Source organism: Corvus hawaiiensis, chromosome 6, assembly GCF_020740725.1.
Source record: "Corvus hawaiiensis isolate bCorHaw1 chromosome 6, bCorHaw1.pri.cur, whole genome shotgun sequence".
Lineage (NCBI taxonomy): Eukaryota > Metazoa > Chordata > Aves > Passeriformes > Corvidae > Corvus > Corvus hawaiiensis.
In genome coordinates, this window is record NC_063218.1 from 6,841,380 (window position 1) to 6,864,247 (window position 22,868).

The 22,868-nt window shown below is 42.7% G+C and overlaps 1 protein-coding gene across 6 annotated transcripts; it reads right to left on the reverse strand.

Moving 5' to 3' along the window:
* Window positions 1–248: 248 nt before the first annotated feature.
* WDR89 (WD repeat domain 89) lies at window positions 249–17,856 on the reverse strand. 6 transcript variants are annotated; one of them, XM_048307712.1, is made up of 3 exons: window positions 17,592–17,848; window positions 16,776–16,858; window positions 249–1,902 (listed from the first exon to the last, which is right to left on the reverse strand). In XM_048307712.1, exon 3 carries the CDS (start codon window positions 1,869–1,871, stop codon window positions 702–704), a length of 1,170 nt encoding a protein of 389 aa, XP_048163669.1. In that variant the 5' UTR covers window positions 1,872–1,902; window positions 16,776–16,858; window positions 17,592–17,848; the 3' UTR covers window positions 249–701. The 6 variants fall into 6 exon arrangements, with proteins under 6 accessions (XP_048163669.1, XP_048163672.1, XP_048163671.1 ...); XM_048307715.1 differs by having other exon boundaries at window positions 17,763–17,817; XM_048307714.1 differs by lacking the exon at window positions 17,592–17,848 and adding an exon at window positions 17,421–17,508.
* Between the last annotated feature and the right edge of the window lie 5,012 nt (window positions 17,857–22,868).

A 22,868-nucleotide genomic window follows, 5' to 3' on the forward strand; every position in this document is an offset into this window, starting at 1 on the left:
CAGGAGCAATTAGGAGGAGAGAATGAAGCTGCTTGCAAAATTCTTGGGTATTTTCATGCAGGAAATAATGCCAGTTTAACAGTTCTCATACTCATACAAATTAGCTGCTGTTTGGTTGAATACATTCATATCTGCTATGAAAAATATGGCTCTATCAGCTGCTTCTTTATGAGCTTGTTCTAAACCAGTGACGTGACAGTGCAAAACTACTTATTTTCTGTTTCATCAAGAAGTAATTCCTTCAGGCATTAAGATGTGACATAAAATCTTTTACTAAATTGAGCAATTTCATTAAGTTTTCTGTGAAGAAAGCAAAATACAGCATGGAATACAAAAGCTTTTAAAATGTGCCAGGGAATATCATTGAAAAGGTAACAAACTATGCAAGCCACAGGCCTGTCTTATGTATTTTAAACATTGTCTGAGACATGAAATAACCACAGAAACAGTTTTATATAATATGATTTAACATCGGTTGTTCAAGAACTCAGGAGAAAATGTTTACTCTTTTCTGATTAATATTAGCAACTTAAAAAAAAAAATAAAAGGCATTCTTCTGATGACTGAAATACATTCCCAGGGGGAATTCAAGCACCACAGCTCTTTCCACAGAAAACCTCCAAATAAAACATGGCCAAGTATTGCCTAGAGATTAAACACCAGGAAAGCTCTACACAACAGAGATTCCCACTTTAGGCAATTTACTTTTTCCTGCTTTTGAGGGAGGTGTTGTGAACTCTCACTCTCTTCTGCACAGAAGAAGAGACCTTCAGAGATGCTTTCTTTGTGAGGGACCTTTCCACAGCTCCAGGTTTCCATAGCAACAGCTGAGCATCCTCTCCACCCGTCAGCAGAGACTCATCCGTCGGGCTCCAGCAGAAGGAGCGGACGGTGGCTGAGTGTCCACCACACAGGGTCCCCACCAGGCTCAGGCCATCGCTGCTGCAGCTGATCACATGGATGTTTCCTGTGGAGGTTCCCCCAATCAGGAAGAGTTTCCCTGCCTTTTCGTGGTACAAGCCACCCACCAGGTAATGCAGGCCGTGGTTTTCAGCGCAGACTGACTCTCTGACATCCAGAACATGCAGCAGGGTTATTGGTTCTTCGGTGTCCAGCTGAGCCATGTCCCACCAGCAGAACCCCTCATCGTGTGTCATGCAATAGACCTGTTTGTAATCTTCCCCAGACCAGCCAAGAGAACTCACTGATGAATCTGAATTGCAAGTTGATATCAAAGCATCATCTTCATTATCCTTGTTGATGTCAAACACATTCACCAAGCCATCGGTTGACCCAGACACTACCAAATTGGGTTGGATAGGATGGAAACAGATTTTAGTGATGTCATCATTGTGGCTTTCAGAATAGACTCCCAAGGGTTCTTTAGTTGTGCTGGCACAGTCTGTAATGCCTCTTGCATCCCAAAACACCAGAAACGTGTCCTTATCAACTTTTTCCGTTCCGGCACAAACAATGAGGTCACTGCAGCTGACGTCAAAGCTGATGAAGACATTGGAAGGATAGCCACTGAACACCTGCACAGGCTTCTGCGTGGCTGAGCGAACATCCCAGCACTTCACTGTGCCCTCACTGCAGGCTGAGAACACCACACTGTCACACACGTGTGCAAACCTGACCCCGCTGAGGATCCCGGGATGGCCGCTGTATTCCCGCAGGAAGTGCAGCGTCTCCCTGTCATACACCCTGATGGATTTATTGGAACAGGAAACTGCCACGAAGCGGCTGCTCCCGGGCTGGGCAGCTGTGGAGGTGTCAATGTCCAGCAGGTAGGCGGGCTCCTCGCTGGGCACACAGCGCCTGGCTATGCGCAGACCCGCCAGCTGCTCCTCCACCTTCTCCACTGCCGTCATCTCAAACGCTCTCCCCAGCCTTGCCAGAAACCTGGAATAAATAAAAGAAAAGGAGAGTTTTAACTACAGCATTCTTAAACAGTGTTAGCTTTAAGTACACGTATGAGAAAGCATCTCGTGCAGAAGTGATGCGTGGAGCTAAAATTCAATTATCCCAATGTCCTGCCCACCACAACTTCATTCACAGGAACACAGAACAGGAAAGGGCTCCCTGATTCAAGGAGTTCAATCTCTCACGTCTGTAAGCACTACACCAGATAATCCCCTTAACAGATTAAACAGTCTATCTGGGAATCCTGGGAGAGTCACTTAGCTAAATTTGCTTTATTATTTTTATAAAGTAAGGTGATGTTCTCCACAAGTGGAAACAAAATTAAGTCACCCCCTCTACCTGAGGAGGAGTAAGTTTTGTTCTAGGAAGCACAGCCCACAAACAGCTGCAACAGTACGACTGCAGGAGACTTCTTAAGTGAACTTCTGTGCTGAGGGACGTGCACAGGGGAGGCAGAGAACAAGACCAAAATTACACAGCACTACAGCCTGAACTGGCCTGGTGAGGTAATTTTACAAGTATTTAGGTGCCCAATGACGCACAGAAACACCTGCCAGCGTATCATGGACCACCTAAACGGGCTACGTGACGTGGAATTCACTGCAATTAAGCACCTCAATGCTTTCTGAGCCTCCTGTAAAACCACAGAACACTGATGTTTAGTGCAGCTGATAAAAATCTTCCCTTCAGAGGCAATTCCTCTCTGGCACTGCTGAACCTCCCTAGAAACCCAAACTATTTCAGTGATGCACACAAATGCAAACTTTACCCAGCAAAACCAAAATTAAACAAATTTCTCCTGATCCTCTCATAGATTCACTTCTAAAATATGCTCTAAAAGGAAAAATACAGTTTTCCTTTCTATAACACACCAGAAAATTCTATTCTGTAATTGCAGTAAAGATACCATCAATTCAGAGTCAGAAAAAGCACAGCAGTATTTACATTTTAAAGAGATATTTGCAAGGGTTTTAGTGGTTCACAAACTACAACCATTTTTTAAAGAAGATGGAGGTATGTTAATACGGTCATCCACTTCTGTTAAAAACACACATTTAATTAGACCACTGTTCTGTGTTTAAAAAGAATCAAAACCCAAACATTGAGGGAATCACAGCAGGTTTTAAGGGGTCAACACTCCAGTGATTTCTCACTGGTACTGATACTTCCTTAAGGTCTGGGCCAGCAGCCAATCCAAGGTACCACATGCACGAAACGACCCTTTAAAAAAGAAATCCAAACAGAAATGGAGTAAAAATCAGGCAGACACAGAATGCAAGAAAATATTCTCATGCCTTCCCAGCTGTTTTATCATCAATTTTTCTGCAAATTCTTCAGGCTGGATTTTTAGGGGCAGAATGTGCAAGTTTCCATGTATTACTTGCTTTAGTCATAATTATTTTAATGGTCCATGAGAGACCAAAAACAAAGGAAAAGTTGCTATGACAAAGCTGCATTCTGCTTTTTTTGTTCTTGGTGCTGTTTGTGGTTTCAGGGTTTTGCTTTCCCTCCTCCTCTGGTTTGGTGCATACAAATATTCACAACACCATGTGACAAACAAGCAAATTCTTAAAAAACAGCTTAAGTAGGCACACATAAAAACTTAATTCCCAAGTCACAAGTAATCTCCCTAAGCGATTTGCCTCACCAGTATCCGGACAATGAGGTCCCCAGGTTAATCTTCTACATCAAAGCAACCTTTCAGAGAACATCTACCAGTCATTTTTGCCATAAAATGCAGACATCCTGTGGAAACTCCTTTCCCCTCTGAAGCAAAGAAGTTCAGCGTGTTTTCTGGGATTACCCTGTGTACAACCTACCCACTGAACTTGTTCCTTACTTACTTTTCTGGGTACGTCCTCAAATGAAACAAGCTTTTACTAGAACTATTACATAAAGCCAACTGTTCTCAAATGCTGTTTGCCACACTGCTTAAACACAAAACTGTTAAACACCCATGCAAATTAATAATATAAACTGAAGAAATAAAATATTTTAACATTATTAATTAGGAAAACTACTTAATTCAATTTACTGAAGAATTACATTGGAAGCTTCTATTTAAAGAGAGTTTCAAACACACATGCTTGAGGGTGGAGAAAGGAGTTTTTGCAAACTAGCTCTCCTGCAGTGCTATGGTTACTAAAAAAATCAGGTTCTCTCTGTAAATGTCTTGTAAGAAAAATGTAGTTTTCCAAGCTGACCTGAATTTTAAGCTCTAAATATTCAGACTTTGTCTACTCAAAAGGCCAAGTAAACTCAAACAGACATGTTCCTGACAAATGTCATCCATTTGGAAGGCAAGCTGCAGTTGTTTAAATATTACTGACTGTGATAGAGAATATCTTTCAATAAGCAGTTTCTACAACACTCATGTCAGAGCTTTTACTGCTGGGGAAGGCGAGGGAACTCTACAAATACCCAGAAGTTGTAAAAAGCCAGAGTCTGCAAAAGCAGGTTCATTCAGTTTTAATAATATTTTCTGGGAAATAAAATTAGCTCAAGACAACTCTTAAACTTTTGCCCAGAATGACTTAAGTACAGCTATTCTGAAATACCACAAAACGCTGTTCATGTTTTCAGACAGAATTGCAATTTCTACCATCAGGAAGGTGAAGGGTTCAGTTTTCAATTCTATTTCCACTGCAACAACTAAGAAGCCTTAAAATTGTGTTCAATGGCAGCCAGGTTTTTGCTAAAAACCCAGTAAAATGTCTGCCTTGGTAAGAAAGACTATTATGAAATTGTGATTGAAGGTTATATAAACAATTCATGCTCAAACTTCAGGGTGTAGCTGCCAGCCCTTCCTTTTCAGAAAGGGAAGTCACTGTTGTATTTTGATGGGAAAGTTTAAATGGCAGGAATAGGATCTGTGTTAAATTTATGAGACAAATAGGAAACAATGGTCTTCCAAGCACAATAGAAGATAACTAAGCACTGGAGTGCAGCCACATACAAAGCACATGGTCCTCTGCACTGAAGAACTTTTAGTTCCTTAAGTTCAACAACAGAGGTATCTGTTTTCCAAAGAATCCTTTGGCAAAATCAGAGTCTTTGAAATGTGACATACTGTGGATAAAGCACAACAGCCAGTTGTGATGATCAGCGAGGAGAACTGCTCATGTTCATGTGACAAACTCTCTGACACAAAGACTTTGTAGGGCACCGACAGCTTGCTCTTGGACTGCTCCAGTCTCAGAAGAAATCACAGAGGTCACTGGCCAAAAGCTCTTCTTTCCCCATGGTTCCTCCTCTGCTCAGAATGTGAGGTAGCTCAATTAATTCAGGTTTTTCACTTTCTCCAGCTCACAGTGGCCCGCAGTCTGGATCTGTAGTCTCAATACTGACAAAATCCAGGTGATGTCAAGGTGCCAGGAAACCACCACCACTGGGATGACACATTAGTACCTGGCTGAAGGTGTCTGGCTCTGGCCAGTCACCTGTCTTTGAAACAGAGGTGCAATCCCATCCCTAGGGATCACCCTTCCTTATGTGGAACAGCTGAATCTTTCAGCTGCATTCACACCTGCAGCCTCCGAGCCAGGAAAAGCCACCTTCTATAAATTAAACTTGAAACTTTTGTGTTATTATAGCTAGACTTCTGGAACTATACTCATGAATGAATTAAGTACACAGTTACATGCAACCCCTGCACGTCTCCTGCATATCACAACTACCAAAACCAATAAGCTTCTGGAAGAATACTCAAAACTCATTATATCTTGGGAACTCAGAATAAATACAGTTCTCTGAAACAGCCTAAAATATTTTGACCTCCAGGGCATCCTACAAGGCTTCTTTAAAAAAGAAATAAACTCAATGTTTAGAATAGAAGGCACGAAGTGGAAGTGATGCCAAAGAGGCAGGACAGGATTTTCAGATGCCTTTGTTACGTGTTTTTCACTGGTGGAGTGTAGAAACAACCACACAGCAAGACTGGAAGCAAACAGTTGTGCCAAAGGCAGCCCTTTCCAATGGTGGAGAAATGAAAAGCAAGTACCTATCTGCAGAAACTAAGCACTTAGCATTGTCCCAGCACATACTGCTGTGCTGTTTGTGCAGTATTCTAAACGTCGCAGCCTCAGTTCAAGCCAACAGGCTCATCAGTCCTCTTCAATCCAGAACGTTTTTCAAAGGATAAACCAGCAAATCATAAGTTATTTCCCTTTTCCTTTGAGTGGTGTACAGAAGATGCTGCCAAGTTGCATAGTTCCCTTTTCCAAAAGGGAATGTTAGCTCAAAAATATATAGAAATACAAATTTTCCTTTGAAAAATACAGTGAAAATGTGGAAAACCAGCACATTCTCAAAGATTTAATCACTAATGTAAAAGTAACTTAGGAATAGGAGGGTAGAAATACATAATGAAAATGACCTGTAGTTCTGGCAGTCTTCTCTGCAGAGGTCAAATACCAAAAATAGCAAGGGATCTGAGCAGCAGTAGATGAAATCTTGCACTGTTCTTTCCTACTATAAACAATACAAACAGACCCTCCCTTTATTTTCACCATTATTAAAAGTTCAAGAACAAGCTGAGAACAAATGTGGAGCTCTGGGCAGCAGCGGGAAGCAGCTCATGCATGCACAGGACATGTGGTTTGCATTTGAAAGCAGAGCTGCCAAGGCAGGGAGAACACATCAATGCTGCACTTCCCTGATGCAGGAGCCTGCAGAGACCTCTCCTCACTGGCACCACTCCCCAGCAGAAGATGGATCAACAAACCATCCGAGCACTGAGGGGAAGCACAGAGCACCCCTCAGGAATGCAGAGTTTCTCCAGGACACACGCTCCCATAGCTGGTTTTGTTGTTTTACCCAAGCAGAGGGAGAAGGGGTTTTTCCAGCATTCCCACAAAGCCTGCTGAAGGCAAAGACAAGAGCATTTAAGTCATCAGGCAGGAAGGGAATAAAATGCACGAGAGGCTACACTAAAGTGCAGAGACAAGATGTAACTGCCAAGAGAATTATTTCATCCTCTCATATCAGCTACATCTCGCTTCCAAATGTAAAGCACAGTCAGAAAGAAGCTCCATGTAATTCTTCATTTGCAGCACAGAGAAAATGGTATCAGTAGAATAGAAAGGAGGAAAAAGATAAAACACAAAGTCTATGGGAAGATCAAAAAAATTACGTCTACCAAGCTACTTGCCTTTTATGAAATCAATTCCTGCCCTCCCACCAAGACTGAGCTTCAGGGTACAATCCTGTTTAGCAATGGAAAGAGGAGCTGTAGGTGGGAGACAGAACCAAGGAAATGGCCTTAAACCGTATTGGTTGGAGGGAAAAAATAAGAGTCAGAGGTAAGAGAGAATAAAGGGAAAAAGGCCCAGCTGCTCAGTGCTTTGGGGTTCAATAATTTAAAAAAAAATTTAAAAATGGAAACTACCACTTTTGTGAACTCATCTTTTGGGGACATAAGCAGGTCTTCACATCAATTCAGAAACAAAACCTGTTTTGAATATTATACTGCACATCCATAGAAAGAGAATGCAAAAACAACTTCTGGATTGGATCAAGCATAGCTTTAAATGCATAAATCATAAAAACCATACAGTGACTATTTTCATCAAAAGAAAACTTTCAGGTTGGTTTCTTTTTTGGTGTAAGATTCTGCATTCAAACTAGAAAGACCTATCCTGATTTTGCATCGAACACTAGAAAATATGGTGGAGACAGGTGAGATCTAGAACATTCAGGCATGCCTTCAGGTCCAAAGTGCAATGAATTAACATTCAAACTTGAGTAACTGAAAGCCTATTGACAGAAATTCATGAACCAAAGAGATGGTAAAGAGCTGCAAAAGACCAGATGGCCAATTGAAAAAGTGTAGAATAATCCAATGTACAATTATAAAACTCAAGCTAGAAAGCACTATACAAAACTATAAAAATGCCAAATCACAAATTTTGGCTTCTAAATTAAGGCAAATATTTTAAAATATGATGCTCAGATTGCTAACCTACCTTCTTAGAACAATTTAGAAGACCCTGGCATAAACATGGGAAACATAGTTTCTAAATATTCTAATAAACTGTGTAAAATAATATTTCAAACACATTTGAGAATACCCCTTTTCAATCTTCTCTTTTCATCCAATTCCATGCTGGTGACAAAGACCTACTAACAGAGGAGCCACAAAGGAAACTGTCCCCCAAATCCCACTCTGCCATGAGCAGCTGGACCCAACCAAGAACTTCCTTGTGAGGGGGAGCTTTCCTTGTACTGACATCACCAGGTAGAGGATGTGACTGCATCCAGGTGTGGATGAGGTGGTCATCCAATAAAGGAGTAATAAGAGGATAAGAGATGCTCTATTTTACTCTCATGGCTATTCTCAGATCAAGCTGACAGAAGTTGCAGCAGAAGCAATCCTATTTTATAAAGGCAGATCTGAAAGAGTCCGAGGCAAAGGGTAAACTACAGAAAGAGATATTGTAATTGGGCTATTTGTATTCTAAATTCTATATATTATGTTTTCTTCTTTTTTTTTTTTCTGGCAAAGAACACTGTATTTGAAAACACTCTGAAAGCTAATCTATGCTTAAATTGCACTCTCAGAAGCCTCTGAACAGCTAAACAACAAATGCTGCGTCCTCAGGTGGATGCTAGAGGACAGGAAAACTGCCCCAGTGCTGGGCTCTGGCTTTTGCACTGAGCAAGGCTCTGCCATGGGGGTCAAAGATGAGGTTTGTGCCTGTTGCCTGTAATGGAACCACAGCTATCCAGCCAGTCTGCTGCAAACCTTGAAGAGAATCCAAGTCTCAGCCTTCTGCACTTGTGCTTATCTCATCAGACCACAGCGACAACAGAGAAGTCATTTCCTTTCTCCTGTGAGCACCTCCCACTGAACCCAACATATTGAGATGACTTCTTGCGACCACAAACATAGGAAAGAAGATACAGAACTAATCAGCCTCTCAAATAACACACAGCCAACAGGTGCTGCAAATCAAACATGGAGGTTACAATGGTCACCTGCATGTAGTATTAAGTTTTGATCCATTCCCATTTCAACACAACAGCCACAAGCAGCTCAGAGGAGGTTCATGCTCGCTAACAGCATTTTCTTTTGTGAAGAGGTCCAACAGCTTTGCTGTCTGACTTGGCACTAGAGCTATGCACCGAGATGGTTATCTCAAATAAGACAGAAATAAAGTATTTATCCAAGTGGATCTGAACAAGAACCTGGCCTACAAACACTTCCTAGTCCTGACTGTGACAGCACAGCTTGCTGAGTAATTCCCAGCAAGGGGCAACATTCACTCATCACTTTCTCAATCAATGAAACAAGGACAGCATTTGCCCAACTCACAATCCTTGGGCACACAAACATTAGTAAGTACAGTCAGCAGCAGACTTTCACAGAAAAAGCCTTGTTCTGAATGTCTACACTACAAGATACAATGCAAAAGTCACTGTGACACTGTGGTGCACCTGCAAATTCCACAATCAAAAAGTGCTCTGATGCCCTTTCAAGTTTGGGATTACAAGAAAGGACTCCAAGAGCGACAATTTTCAGGGCCATTTTAAGCTGAGCAAAACACCACATGAACAGGCAACACCAATGATCCACCCTACAGAGAAAGGTGAAAGGAAAAAATTACTTACACAACTGCATTAATAATTTAGTGACTCTGAAATAACACCATTTAATTCCTTCAATTTAGACATTGTCACTTACTACAAGCATCCTCATATAGAAGAAACCTGGAAATAAGTAAGAAGTCTTCCCAAAGATTAATAAAATTTGCTGAAATTCTTCCAAAGAATTTATTTCTACACCACAGGAAGTCTGGGAAATTTCAGCCTGAATTCAGCAACAACCATAATAAAAGGATGTGAAGAAACTTTGCTATAACTGGAAAAAGAGCTTCTACTACCACACACTGGTGCCAAAATACCTACAATGACATAAAATCGATGTTTTATTTACTGGAATATTTTAGAAATTCTTTCACAACAGTAATTTACTTTAAGTACACTTCATTATCAGAGCTCATTCTTCAAAACACAAAACTATTATGTTTTCAAGACTCTCTTCTTAACAACCCAAGCTTAAATCAGTTGCTGGTGAACAGGTAAGAAGATAATCCCCTACATGTGCAGATATAGGGGAATACAAGACACACAACATTTGTGTGCTTGGTAATTCTAAGCCCCAACTCTAACATCATTGCCTAAGCAATTCTCTGAAGTTCCAGATGTATTGCACAGGCACAAACATCTACCAAGCCTAAGCAGGGAAAACTTCTCCTCATTTTCCTCATCTGCTTCCCCAGAACATGCAGATCACTAACATGTCTTCGCCAGTCACATCCCACACTATCCATTTTTTTATATTTAGCTACTCCAGAACATCCCCACGTCAAGGTAATTTGTCAGACCCTCTCCAGTTTCAAAGCAACAAGAGAAACTTGAGATCCCTGTGTGCCCGTGACAGTTCACAGACTATCAGTTTCCAAAACATGCTCTTTGTGCAGTCTGACAGCTGGAGGCTCTGCTGAATCTTTATCATGCCCTAAGCTCAATTTTCAATGTTTTGTAGCAGACAAAAGGAAAAGATGTCATCTAAGTGACAACAGGAGGATGGAAGAGGCTGAAATAAAGGGTTTCAAAACTATGTTGGCTCTATCCCATACAGGAAAATTTACTTTTGAGTCTCCATGAAAGATGCTAAGGCACCAAGGATGTGGACATTGAACCCATGCAAGGCACTCTCTTCAGCTCTTCGTTTCCAGGAGCCTTTAGACAGTGCTTACTCTTGAACTATACATGGAACTCCAGCAGCAGCTTCACCAATGCCATAAAAGATAAAAAATAAATCAGCTTTTCCTTTCCATGATACCCAAATGCACAGTGATTTTTCCATACTCCTCTGGAAGCTCATGTTTAACTGTTTTTTCACTCTTTAAGTAATTTAGGACTCAGTCATAAAAAATAAAATAATGAAAGGGAAGGACAAAGGAGAAAGTATGCAGGAATTCCCACTCCAGACATTCTGATCAAGAGATCTGCTGTAACCAGCAACACAGACAATCCCTGCTGGCAAATCACAACAGAACTCTATGTTTTTGTTAGCACCCATGAACCCCTGGGTGGGGAACTTATTTTTCTGAGATCCACAAACACCTTTCCAATGTCTTCAGCAGCCTGTTGCCCCAAAATAAGACAGGGATAAAAAGCAAAGTCAAGAGCTTTATGCATTTTAATAACCCTGCTCTCAAGCCATGTTTGTTCACAATGCTTAAGTGAACCTATATTTCACAGGGTCATAGCAGGCTCTCAGCAGTGCTCTTTGCTGAGGCCAATGTCTTGATAATTAAGCCATAATCAAGTCAGAGAAGGAAGGGTTAGATGATGCAGGTAATGGACTGTTTATTTCACAAGAAGCCGCTGGATGCTTTGCCTTGTGTAGCTTGGCAAAGACAGAGACTGAGCAGGCATACGATTACTATCTACAAATACATCAAAGGAATAAATGCTGAGGAGGGAGGGGAGCTACTCAAGAACAATACTGGCACAAGAGTTTAAGAGTATAAACTGACCATAAATAAAATATGGAACAGAAATCATAAAGTTTATCTCACAAAATACTTCCCAATTATAACAGTGGGGGTAAAAACTTTAACTGTCTTCATCTGCTTTTATAACCTCGCCAGCCTGGCACCCAGCACTGTCCTTGCACAGCAAAGAACCCAAATGGGAAGTCAGACTGAGAAACAAGCAACTCTGAGATAAGCTGGCTCATCATTCCTTTCTGGAAGATACCACGTTGCCAGGCAGACAATAGCAAGACACAATATTTGCTCAGTCCATAGTTCCAAAAGCAGCATTAAGACCTTAGTAAGAGGGCATGTACGTGCAGAGAGAGCACGCAGCTTCCAGCTTAACGTGACCTCCTCTCCACGCCGCTGGGACCGTCGGGACAGCAGCCTAAGGACTTGAGCGTGCCCCTCCACCCGGCCACATCTAATGCCGAGGCTGCTGGCTGGAGAATCCCACGGAGTTCGGGACAGACTGCCAGAGGCTGTGGGCTGGAGAATCCCAAGGAGTTCGGGACAGACTGCCAGAGGCTGTGGGCTGGAGAATCCCACGGAGTTCGGGACAGACTGCCAGAGGCTGTGGGCTGGAGAATCCCACGGAGTTCGGGACAGACTGCCAGAGGCTGTGGGCTGGAGAATCCCAAGGAGTTCGGGACAGACTGCCAGAGGCTGTTGGCTGGAGAATCCCAAGGAGTTCGGGACAGACTGCCAGAGGCTGTGGGCTGGAGAATCCCAAGGAGTTCGGGACAGATTGCCGGAGGCTGTTATTCCGCACTCGGCCACCGGATGTCGCCAGTGACCGCCCCAGAGCAGCTCAGAGAGGGCGTCATGATTTACGCGATCCCAAGAGCATTAATAAAGTACCAGTATTTTTTCTTCTTTTTAAAAGCCTTCGTTCTTCAAATCAGACCATTAATCAAAAATGACATGCTTCACTTACAACTGTCTAGCACGAAAAACTGAAGGGAAAAAAACCAAATTCAACTATGCCACAACTTTTCTTTCTGAACCATCAGAAGTTAAAAATATACTCATGTTCTTAATAAAGTCTCATTTGGTGACTTCAATTCAGAGATTTTGATCATTCGGAGTTCATAATAATGTGAGATGAGACTCATATGTCCATGCAATCCACACATAAACATACAGGGAATGACTGACTGGTGTGCACTTGTATTTGCTCTTTTAGCATCCAGCAAATGCTGAGTCCAGAAACACCCATCACTCAAATTTTTCAGGAAAGAGGGATGAACAAACCAGACCCAGCAACTACAAACCCTTCCTCTCTCAATCTGTTACACTCATATCTATCTCCCACAAACATTCCTGAAGCAGGAGTGTTCAATGCACATGCAAAGTAATAGTTGCCCAAGACATTAAACCACTAGAATTAACCTTTCTTTCTTTAAATCTGTTTTTCTCCCTTTCAAAACTGAGTCATGTATTTCCTTAGGTATCCTGACAGACGTTGAATAAACTAAAATCAAATCCTCTCACCTCATAAACACTCAAGTAAGTTAGAAGTGCTAGTAGAGGAGCTGCATGTTTCTAAACAAGAATTTTTGCTTTCTCAGCTATCTGCCTGTCCCTTCTGATTGCACAAAGGAGCCATAACACTTAATTCCAGCTTTACCACGCATTCCCATAGCAACAAGGATACACAGATTATTATTATGAAAAGATCCTCAAATTACTGCAAAGTAAACAATATCTGAAGTTCCCTATTCCAGGTAGTGCCAGCATACAACTCCAGTTTGCCAATTTTAGTTAAATGTTGCGTTGTCTTTTCACCAATTTAACTGCTCACCAATTGTACAGCACTTCTGCATCTTATTTTAATGAGAAGCTGAGCAATGCTTTTGCCTTGAAATAACAGACAAGGGAAAAAAAAAGATCTTGGTAGTTATGGCAAGGTGCAGAGAGAGATGCAAGTGAAAAGTTGTTAATCAATTAAAAATATAAAAAAAATCAAGATTCTGCTGAAGAAAAAAGGAAATTGCAAGAAAGATTATGAACAATACAGCAAAACAATTGTTTTACTTTAAAACTGATCTTGGATTTGCATAATTTAATTTAATTCAGCATATGAACTAGGAGTGATTTAATGCTTTTTCACAGGTAAGATTCAGTTGCCATATTAAACAAAGAACCCTTTCTTTTTGATTTTTTTATTAGGTTTTCATTTAGCTGGAAAACTACAGAATTAAAAAAAAAAATACCAAGTGCCCTTTCAAGGCCACAGTACCTTCTTATATAAAACAAGTTTCAAAGAGGAAAACAATAGGAGCTAACAAGTTTTGAAATACTTGCATTCCTCTATCTGCTGCAAAAGTCTCAAACTAAACATTAAGGTCATGTCGAAACATTTTCAGCAATACCAACAGTGTGATAAAAAATAATACAAAGCCCTGATAATATTAATAATCTGCAAGAAGTGCTTTCAGACTCATGTGAAAAGGGGTGATAAAGTCTGTAAAGGGTATAAATGACAGCACAGATGGTTTATGTTACAAACGAGAATAATGATAATGTAACAGATCTTCTGGGCTTTAACACCTGACATGAACAGAACAAAAATTTATCAGACTGAAGACTTTATAGGATAATATGAACTTGTTAAAATGGACAGCTGCAAAGTTTGCTTCCTGCCAATACTTCTAAATTACTTTGACCATTGAAAAGACTCATCCTGTAAGACCTAGAAACAGGACAGAAAAATCAGAACAGCCTAATGGAATTACCAGTGTTTGTCCTGCAATTTGAGTGTGATTTTTACAGTGCGGTACACTGGCTTAGCTGCTTCCTCCCCACCCCCATTTCCACTGCTTTGTTCTCACAGAAATATTTTGTTAAAACTTGCACCGAAGTGTCAGCTAAGGCAAAAATAAATCACAGAAACAATTCAACCAAGGCATTATTTTGGCATCAGACATCCTTCACTCCCAGTCTAAAGCTTTATTTACCAAAGCACCCATCTCTATCCCGTTTCCCAGTCCCTCCACCTCCCATTCACTTTAGAAGCCAAAAAACCACTCTCTCAGTCACGTGCAGGACATGGTATATACTTAACTAACCAGCCCTAAATTAAATGCAGGAGGAAATAAGAGAGGAAAATGCACCAGCAAGAATTTATGTAATTATCTAGTGTTTAACTTCTCTGTTAAAGGAAAAGAGACAGTTGCAGGGACATGAGAAGGGGAAGAGCTCAGGGAGAAGGGGGTAGTGGGTCAGGTTGAAGTCTGAGGATGGCAAAGATGTTTGAGGTTGAACTTTCTAACCCCCATGGGATTGGGCAAATATGCTCTTTTTCTGCCTTTCTTACATCTTCCATTGCCCATCTTGCACCTGAACTGCTCCCAAGTCCCAAAGCACACTCCAAAACCTTGCCAAGTCTCTTATCCACAATTCTCAACACCTTTTTTTTTTTATGTGTGGTGTGAAAGCCACTAATGGGCTTGTCCCCACACAGGAGAAGCTGAGCCCCATAAGAATCATCTTTTTACTCACCAAATAAACCCAAGCCTTAGACTGTCTGCAGAGGCAGCTTGGTATCAACACACCTGAGCATGCTGCATGGTAGTGCTGATTTCCTTCTGTTTTGCCATTTTTTCTTCTTTTCCCCAGAAAAGCTTGGAAATACCATTATTTTTATACTTCCAGTAAAAAGCACAACAAAGCTGCAGAACCCAGCTGGAAAATGCTGCCAGCAGGTAACAACCATCTGGTCTCTCAGGAGACCTCCCATGCTGTCAAGTACAGACCAGACCCCAAGGTTTGCCCAGCAAAACTGATGCAGTGAAAGAAAAAACATTAAAAAAAACATCTGGAAAGGTTGAGAGAATTGGGATTATTCAGCCTGGAAAAGAGATGGCTTTGGGGTGACCTAACTGCTGCCTTTCAGTACCTGAAGGGAGCCTGCAAGAAAGATGGAGAGAGACTATTTACAAGAGCCTGGAGTGACAGGACAAGGAGGAATGGAAAACTGAGAGAGGGCAGGAAGAAATTCTTAACTGTGAGGGTGGGGACACCCTGGCACAGGTTGCCCAGAGAAGCTGTGGCTGCCCCATCCCTGGGAGTGTTCAAGGCCGGACTGGATGGGGCTTGGAGTAACCTGGTCTGATGGACGGTGTCCCTGCCATGGCAGAGGGTTGGAACAAGATTTTAAAACCCCTTTCAACCCAAACCATTCTATGGTTCTATGATCTTTTTTAAAAAACATTTAAAAAGCCACCTGAACGTCATCGATCATCCCATGCACAGAAGAACTCTTATGTGGAAAAAAAAATAGATCATTCTTTCCAAAAGGTCCGAGACCACAGAAGAAACAGGCAGGCCCCAGGTCATGTCGATGCATGGAGAGGCTGCCCAGGAGTTCTGGGCCCACCTTTCCCTAGAGGGCTGTTCCTTAACACCATAAAAAGATATTTGGAGGAAAACACAAACAGCTACACCAGTCTTTAACTCTAAACAAACAGAAACCAAGATGCAAACTTTAAACAAGCACCATGTAAAATTAGCACCTAGAAACCATGGGATACACATGAACACAAACCTGTTCAGTTACTCTGCAGACAGGGACAATTATCTTCAAGGAGCTGCTCTGCACACACACTTCACTGAATCTAACTATACTCTCAAACAGAAAATATTTGGAAATACTGACAATATTAGGAAATAAAAGGCATTAACATACCTTTGTCCTGAGAACAAAGTTTTTACAGACCTAAAACCCAGCACACTAAGAAAGAGCTTGTGCTTCTGCATTCTTTCAAATATGTAACACATTTCTAAGAAAACTTAATTTAGAATTATAGGATTATAACCGAGTCAGTAACACAACACAGAACTGATAATTCTACTCCCTGTACCTTGTAGGAAAAAGCTAATTCTACAACATAGCACATTTTGAGATATCTGTTGATTATATAAAATATAATTTAAGGATATGGATATCACAGCCTTGACGGTAGTTTCTGCAACTACTTTTTTATTCAAAACCACAGAAAAGTTTCTTTTCCTTTTTTCCCAAGGGAGTAAAACAACCAAACAAAAAAACCCAAAACGCAACTTTCATTTCTTCTTCTGACCTTTTCCAGATTTGTTTGGGTGCGGGGTTTTTTTGTTTGTTTTAGACTGTAACTATTATTAAGAAAGATCCCCATCTGCACCAAACCTAGATGAGGTCAGCTGGTGCTTACCAGCATAACTTCCTAATACATACATTTTATTGAATCACACAATCATTAAGGTGTCCCTGCCCAGAGTGGGAACGACGCTCCCAGGCTGCGCTGAGGGATGGGATAAACTCACAGCGCAAGTCGAGCGTCCTGGTTCACATCTCGCCAGCGACACAGCGCAGCTTCTCAGCAAAGCCAGCGCCGCTTCAGTTCAGCCTAACGGGAGCAGAAAGGCAGCGGTGAGGGAGGGCAGCACAGCCACAGAAGCCCAGCCCCGATGTCCAGGAGCTCGTCCGGGCCGCTGCTCTCCCGGCCCAAACCCCTTTCTGCCCCACCACAAACCGCACAGGGTCAACCCCCGGCACAGGACCCCCGCCCGCCCCTCACAGCCCTGCCCGGGATCCCCCACAGACGGTCCCTCAGGGGCACAGCGCCCGTGCCCTCCCCACAGCAGCGCCCGCGGCTCGTCCTCAGCCCAGACCTCCCTCGGCCTGGTCCGGGCCCCGCAGTGTTCCTCACCGAGGGTCCTCATCCCGGCGCCCCCAGGGTTCCTCACCGAGGGTCCTCATCCCGGCGCCCCCAGTGTTCCTCACCCGGGGTCCTCATCCCGGCGCCCCCAGTGTTCCGCACCCCGGGTCCTCATCCCGGCGCCCCCAGTGTTCCGCACCCCGGGTCCTCATCCCGGCGCCCCCAGTGTTCCGCACCCCGGGTCCTCATCCCGGCGCCCCCACTGTTCCTCACCCGGGGTTCCTGTCTCAGCTCCCCCAGGTTTCCTTACCCAGGATCCTTACACCGGTTCCGCCAGTGGTTCCTTATCCCGTATTCTTGTTCCGGCCGCCCAAGGAGTTCCTTGCCCGGGTTCCTTATCCCGGCCGCTCCAGGAATCCCTGTCCCTACCGGTGTGCCTTACCCGGGATCCTTACCCCTAACCCCTGCCGGTGTTCCTTACCCCGGCTGCTTATCCCGGCCGCTCCATGGGATCCCTGTCCCTGCCGGCGTTCCTTACCCGGGATGCTTATCCCGGCCGCTCCATGGGATCCCTGTCCCTGCCGGCGTTCCTTACCCGGGATGCTTATCCCGGCCGCTCCATGGGATCCCTGTCCCTGCCGGCGTTCCTTACCCGGGATGCTTATCCCGGCCGCTCCATGGGGTCCCGGTCCCGGTCCCTCCCAGCCCGGCCGCCCCGGCCGCCGCCGCGTGCGCACCGCGCTGTCCCTGCCAGCCCCGCCCCCGCGCCCTTTCCCGCCGCCCCATTGGCTGCTGCGGCCGCCATCTTCCGGCCATAGAGGCGGGGGAAGGAAGCGACGCGCGGAAGGGGATTGGTGCAAAGGGCGGAGGGGGCGGGACCGGCCGGGAAGCGCCGCTGTTTGATTGGCTGGGGCAGGGAAGCCCCGCCCCGGGGCCGCCGGCGCGGCTGCGCGCGGACGTGGCGCGGGCTCGGGGGCCGCGGGAGCCTCGCCGCGGGAACGGGGCGCACGGAAACGGGAACGCGCTCCAGGGGGCGGGGCTGACACCCTGCGCTGGGCAGCTGGGATGTGGAGCTGGGCAGGGGTGGCACACGGAGCTGCAGCCCCCAGGAAAGCAGGAACACACAGGATTATTTCCTAGGAGGGACCCAAACACTAAGAAAGACAAGAAGGTTAATTAGGTTTCCTTTTCCTTGAGCTTGCTGTTAGATTTTCCAATTAAATTTCCAAATAGTATTTTTCTCCTTTTTTTACTTACCATTTACTAGGCTAACAGATCCAGGCTATAAGAAGGAAGATGGCATAACTAACATTTGCTTTTTTTAATATTGGTGCAAGTTTTGTAATTCAAAATTCCTTGTTCTACTCCGAATTTACTGTTCAGCACCGATGAGTACTGCATTAATCCATAACCTTAGATGGATGTTATTCAGTGAGGAAAACAATCTGTACCTTTATTTTCATACCAGTTAAAATCACATTTATAGTCTTTTCTGATGAGTGATGTGAATAATATTACCAATAATAAATAAATAATCTCAAGAATTTTTTTTAAACATGCAAATATTTTTATTAGCTTTATTTGCACTTCCATTTTTAAAAATTTAAATGTAAGCATTTGAGCTATGTATTTTTCTAGCAAGATTTAAAAAGAGCTTTATCTAAACGCAATGACATGGTCAAGTTACATGGACAATGACCACGGACCAGTATAAAAAACACACCTTGTACTTGAGCTAAATAGTCACCTTAAAGCAGAAGGTCAATCAAAATACTTCTAAGTACTGACAGTTTCATTTGTCTGTCACTAGTAGTGTGCAATTTTTAATTCTACATGCTCCAGTGTCGGTTATTCTTACTACTTCTACTTATATTGGTACATTATGGATTTATGTTCCTACCAGTGCAATTATCTTTCTGTAAGCAGAGATTACCCTTTTCTGTTGATCTCTGCAACATTTTGAGTAGTTTAGTAGAACCAGATACTTGCATTCCTGAGGAATCACAGACACACAGCTCACCAAACCCCCAACTGCCATGAAAAAGTGTTCCTTTTTTGTTTATTTTTGCTTCTTAACAGTTATTTGGTTGGCAATTTTGCAGTGCACTGAACATAGCAAAATATCTAAGCACATGACATAAAAACACAGAGACCCAAATTTCACACTTAGGTTTTTATAGTAAATACCTTCCCTCATTGTGAAGCCTCATCCTGCCAGAGCTGTCACCCAGAACTAATATCTGCTCACACTGGTGAGAACAGTTCTGAACATTTCCAGACAGGAGGCAGATGCTTCCACTGAAGACACAATATGCATTATAAGACTGTATTGCAAATGTCAGTATTACAATAATATTTTCAGCTGGTAGTTTTTCATCTGAGTGTCCCGGGGCAGTTGCCACAAATTCATCAAATACCTTCTGTTCCTTGTTCATGTGGTAAAAACAGCTGCAAGATCAACTGGAATGCCACAGTTCTACAGCCACGGATTTGGTGCCCAGTACTCCCAGATGAGTCCAGGTGTACTAACAGAAAGTACCATTTTTTGGATAGCACACCAATGCTCTGAGTCACAGAGTACCATGGGTAGAGATGCAGCTGTGAAGTTCACCACAGGAATTGCAGGGCAGATGCTCCAGAGATCACTTCTAACTCTTGACAGTTACTTCATGGACATAAAAGATATTTTGAGAAAGGAATCTTTAGGATCCCCACCTTAAAAGAAACAGAAACAGTCTAAACAAATCTGAGTTTCAGTGTCATGTACTCTAGGCCAGAGGTAAAGAACTCAAACAGCAAGTTGTCTAGAGTGAGATTTTTTTTTTTCTTTTTTTCCTGTGTTTGCATCAACCTAATATGCCACGGTTATTTTTGTGGCAGTTTATTTGGGCTACCTATGCTAACTTTTTCAGTGTAACAATTTGTAATTAGCTCGTATGTGCATGTAGACAAAGTGTTACATACCAGCGATCAGTGAACATAACTCCATCAGCAGATTTCTGCAGCTGAAGTAGCAGAAGTTAATGTGATTTGCTGGAGAAACGGGTTTATTTTTAACATCTTTAAAAGGTACAGCTCACTGGTTTCACTTTTCAGTTCTCTTCTGTTTGTTGGGCATCAGGGGGAGTGGGAGCTGGCAAACCTCTCTCCGTCATTTTTTGGCAGTTCTATCTGCAGAACTTGACAAAATGTACAAATGAGGCAAATTTATTCACTGATGATGATCAACTTTTGGGATTTACTGAAGGTACTTCAATGCTTAATTGCCACTTAGTGCTGAGTAAGCATTTAATAAACCAAAATCAAAGGCTGATTAAATTATATACTCTAATTACATAGTACAATAAAAAGAAGTTCTGATTGCAAAGTCAAGTTGTTGGGTAAGGACACCATTTTTAGAAGTCAGCTCAGAGTTAGCAGTGCCTGACTTCATATAACCTAAACTAACTTCCTTCATGCTGCAGTAACTGAGCTGTCTTTCATCTCTTTGCTGCAGCAATTCTTAATTTTAATAATGCTGCTGTTGGTAACAGTGCTCACAATTTCTCATATCTGCACAGAATGTCAGGTTAAGATTTTATACTGGATCCTGTTGAAAGCAAAATCCTGGGCCATGCACTGCAGGCTCCTCCTCAGCCTCCCCAACTGTTTCCTGTAACTATCCCTAAGAGGTTGAGTGGGTGTTCTAGGCATATTCAGGTAGGAAAACAGACTGCAGACAAGCATTTTTGTTTTCCTGGTCATCCTCACCGCCTGCACAACCCTGCTAGGGGTGTACATATTGAAATTTGATTTTTTATTGGCAATTTTGTAAGTGGCAAGAATTCCAGATTCCTCCCTGAGGCGGAAAGATCAAGCTGGGCACTAAAGCAGGAGCCTTCCTTCCACCTGAAGGGGAGTGCACAGTTCACCTAACACATTCTCAGTCTTTCCTGTACTTGTACAGAGGCAAAACAGTAGAGCCAAGCCTGAGCCATTACCCTTCTGCCTGGCTTTTCCCAAGAACCTCAGTGAACCCACCCACGTGTGAGATTCCTGAATACAAAAGGCATGCATTATAAAGCAGCTCAGATCTGCTGCTTACTGACTTTCGGGAGGGGCAATTTCTTGAGAAGGTGGATTTGACAGATTCCACAGGCTGTACAGGTTTTTGTTGGGAGGGTACCATCTTTATTTTTGCTTCAATATCTGATCTCCTAACCCCAACTGCGACAGGTTAACACCAAGATCACATACAGAAGACTGGTCACCAAAAACCCAAGTTCAGCACTAGGCCATTGTATCAGATATGTATTTCAGAACTCTTGATCATAGATACAGTGCTTGCATAACTACAAAGTGTCTTATACATAAATTCTGAAATAGTAATTTATTTGCATTGACAAGAAAGAAAACTCAGCAACCAGAAGTTTAAAAAAGGTGCCCAAACAGGCCACTAAGTGTAAAGAGCCAACCTAACCATAAGCATTTATTATTTTTCTCTCAACTATACATTAGTGAGGTTAGTCAGCCTGAAGTCTAGACACAATACCAACACTGACACACAGCCAGTACATCAGGAAAGAACTGAACTGCTGCTGCAAGGCAAGCACAGTGCAGTGCTAATTACCATCGCTATGAAATCACTCTGAATGCCAGACCTGTTGACTCTGTGCTTTTACCACTGTCTTAAAGATACTGGCAACTTTTACACCTTCAAACCTTATTACAAATGATCAGAGAAAGCATTATGTCTCATAGACATCAGCTCAGAGAAAATATTCTCACTCTTAAAGCTGAAAGTGTCAATTTGAGTAAAAGCTTTATTTCATTTGCAATTTCAGCATCTGCAGCTGATGTACTGCAGTCCACAGCAATGACCACTAAGCAATCAGGAGCCATTACAGCATGAATAATGCTGCCAACAGTAAATCACCAAAATCAAATTATTAAAGTACCTGCTGCATACAGTGGAGCATGGGAAACAGCATCCCTAAATTCCCAGTTATCTTTGAGAGTTAGTAGAAATCTGGGTCATCATGTTCTGAAATGTAACCATTCTATACGAGGGAAACATGATTACATCCCTTTGCCTAACAGCATGAGGTAAGCAATTGCAAAGGAATCCTTCATTAAAGGCATTATTTTGGCAATCTTCCCAAGGCAGTTGTGGATTTGATTAGCCACCAGGACTGAACTCTCTACAGCAGGAATTACCACCCACATATGGCTACTGGCATATCAGGAGAGATGATCAAACGTGATGGGTTGAATAATTCAAGGAAATTTCTCAACTGACATGGAAGCAGAACATACTTTCTGTTTATGCTTGCTAAGCTACTATGCCAAATCAGCCTTACACATTTAAGGGGAAAAGAACTTTCCGAAAACAAACTTTGGGGTTTGTTTTGGGGGTTGAAACCACCCACAAACACAAATCTGAGACTACATGCAATCAAAGTCTATTAGAATTAGTACAGGCAATGGACTCTTCTACAGCTACAGTAACAGATAACCACAACAACAAAGTATCGGTCCCAGAAGGGGAAGGGAGGGTCAGAACACAAGAGGCACATAAATGCAATCCTACCAGCCATACATCAAAACCACATCATCTGTAAACCAAGGATTTGCCACACCATCCGAAAAAGCTATTGCATGAGGTCAGAGTATGTCACTCGTATAAAGCCAGAGCATTCAGTTAAGCCAGTAATAAAAGGTGTAATAAATACTTGCCAATTAAGGGAGTCATAAGAAAATGCTTTAGAAAAGAAAAGCA

Excerpts from the sequence above, each read along its gene's own strand:
- WDR89 (XM_048307717.1), bottom strand. The coding sequence starts at position 1,871 with ATGACGGCAGTGGAGAAGGTGGAGGAGCAGCTGGCGGGTCTGCGCATA.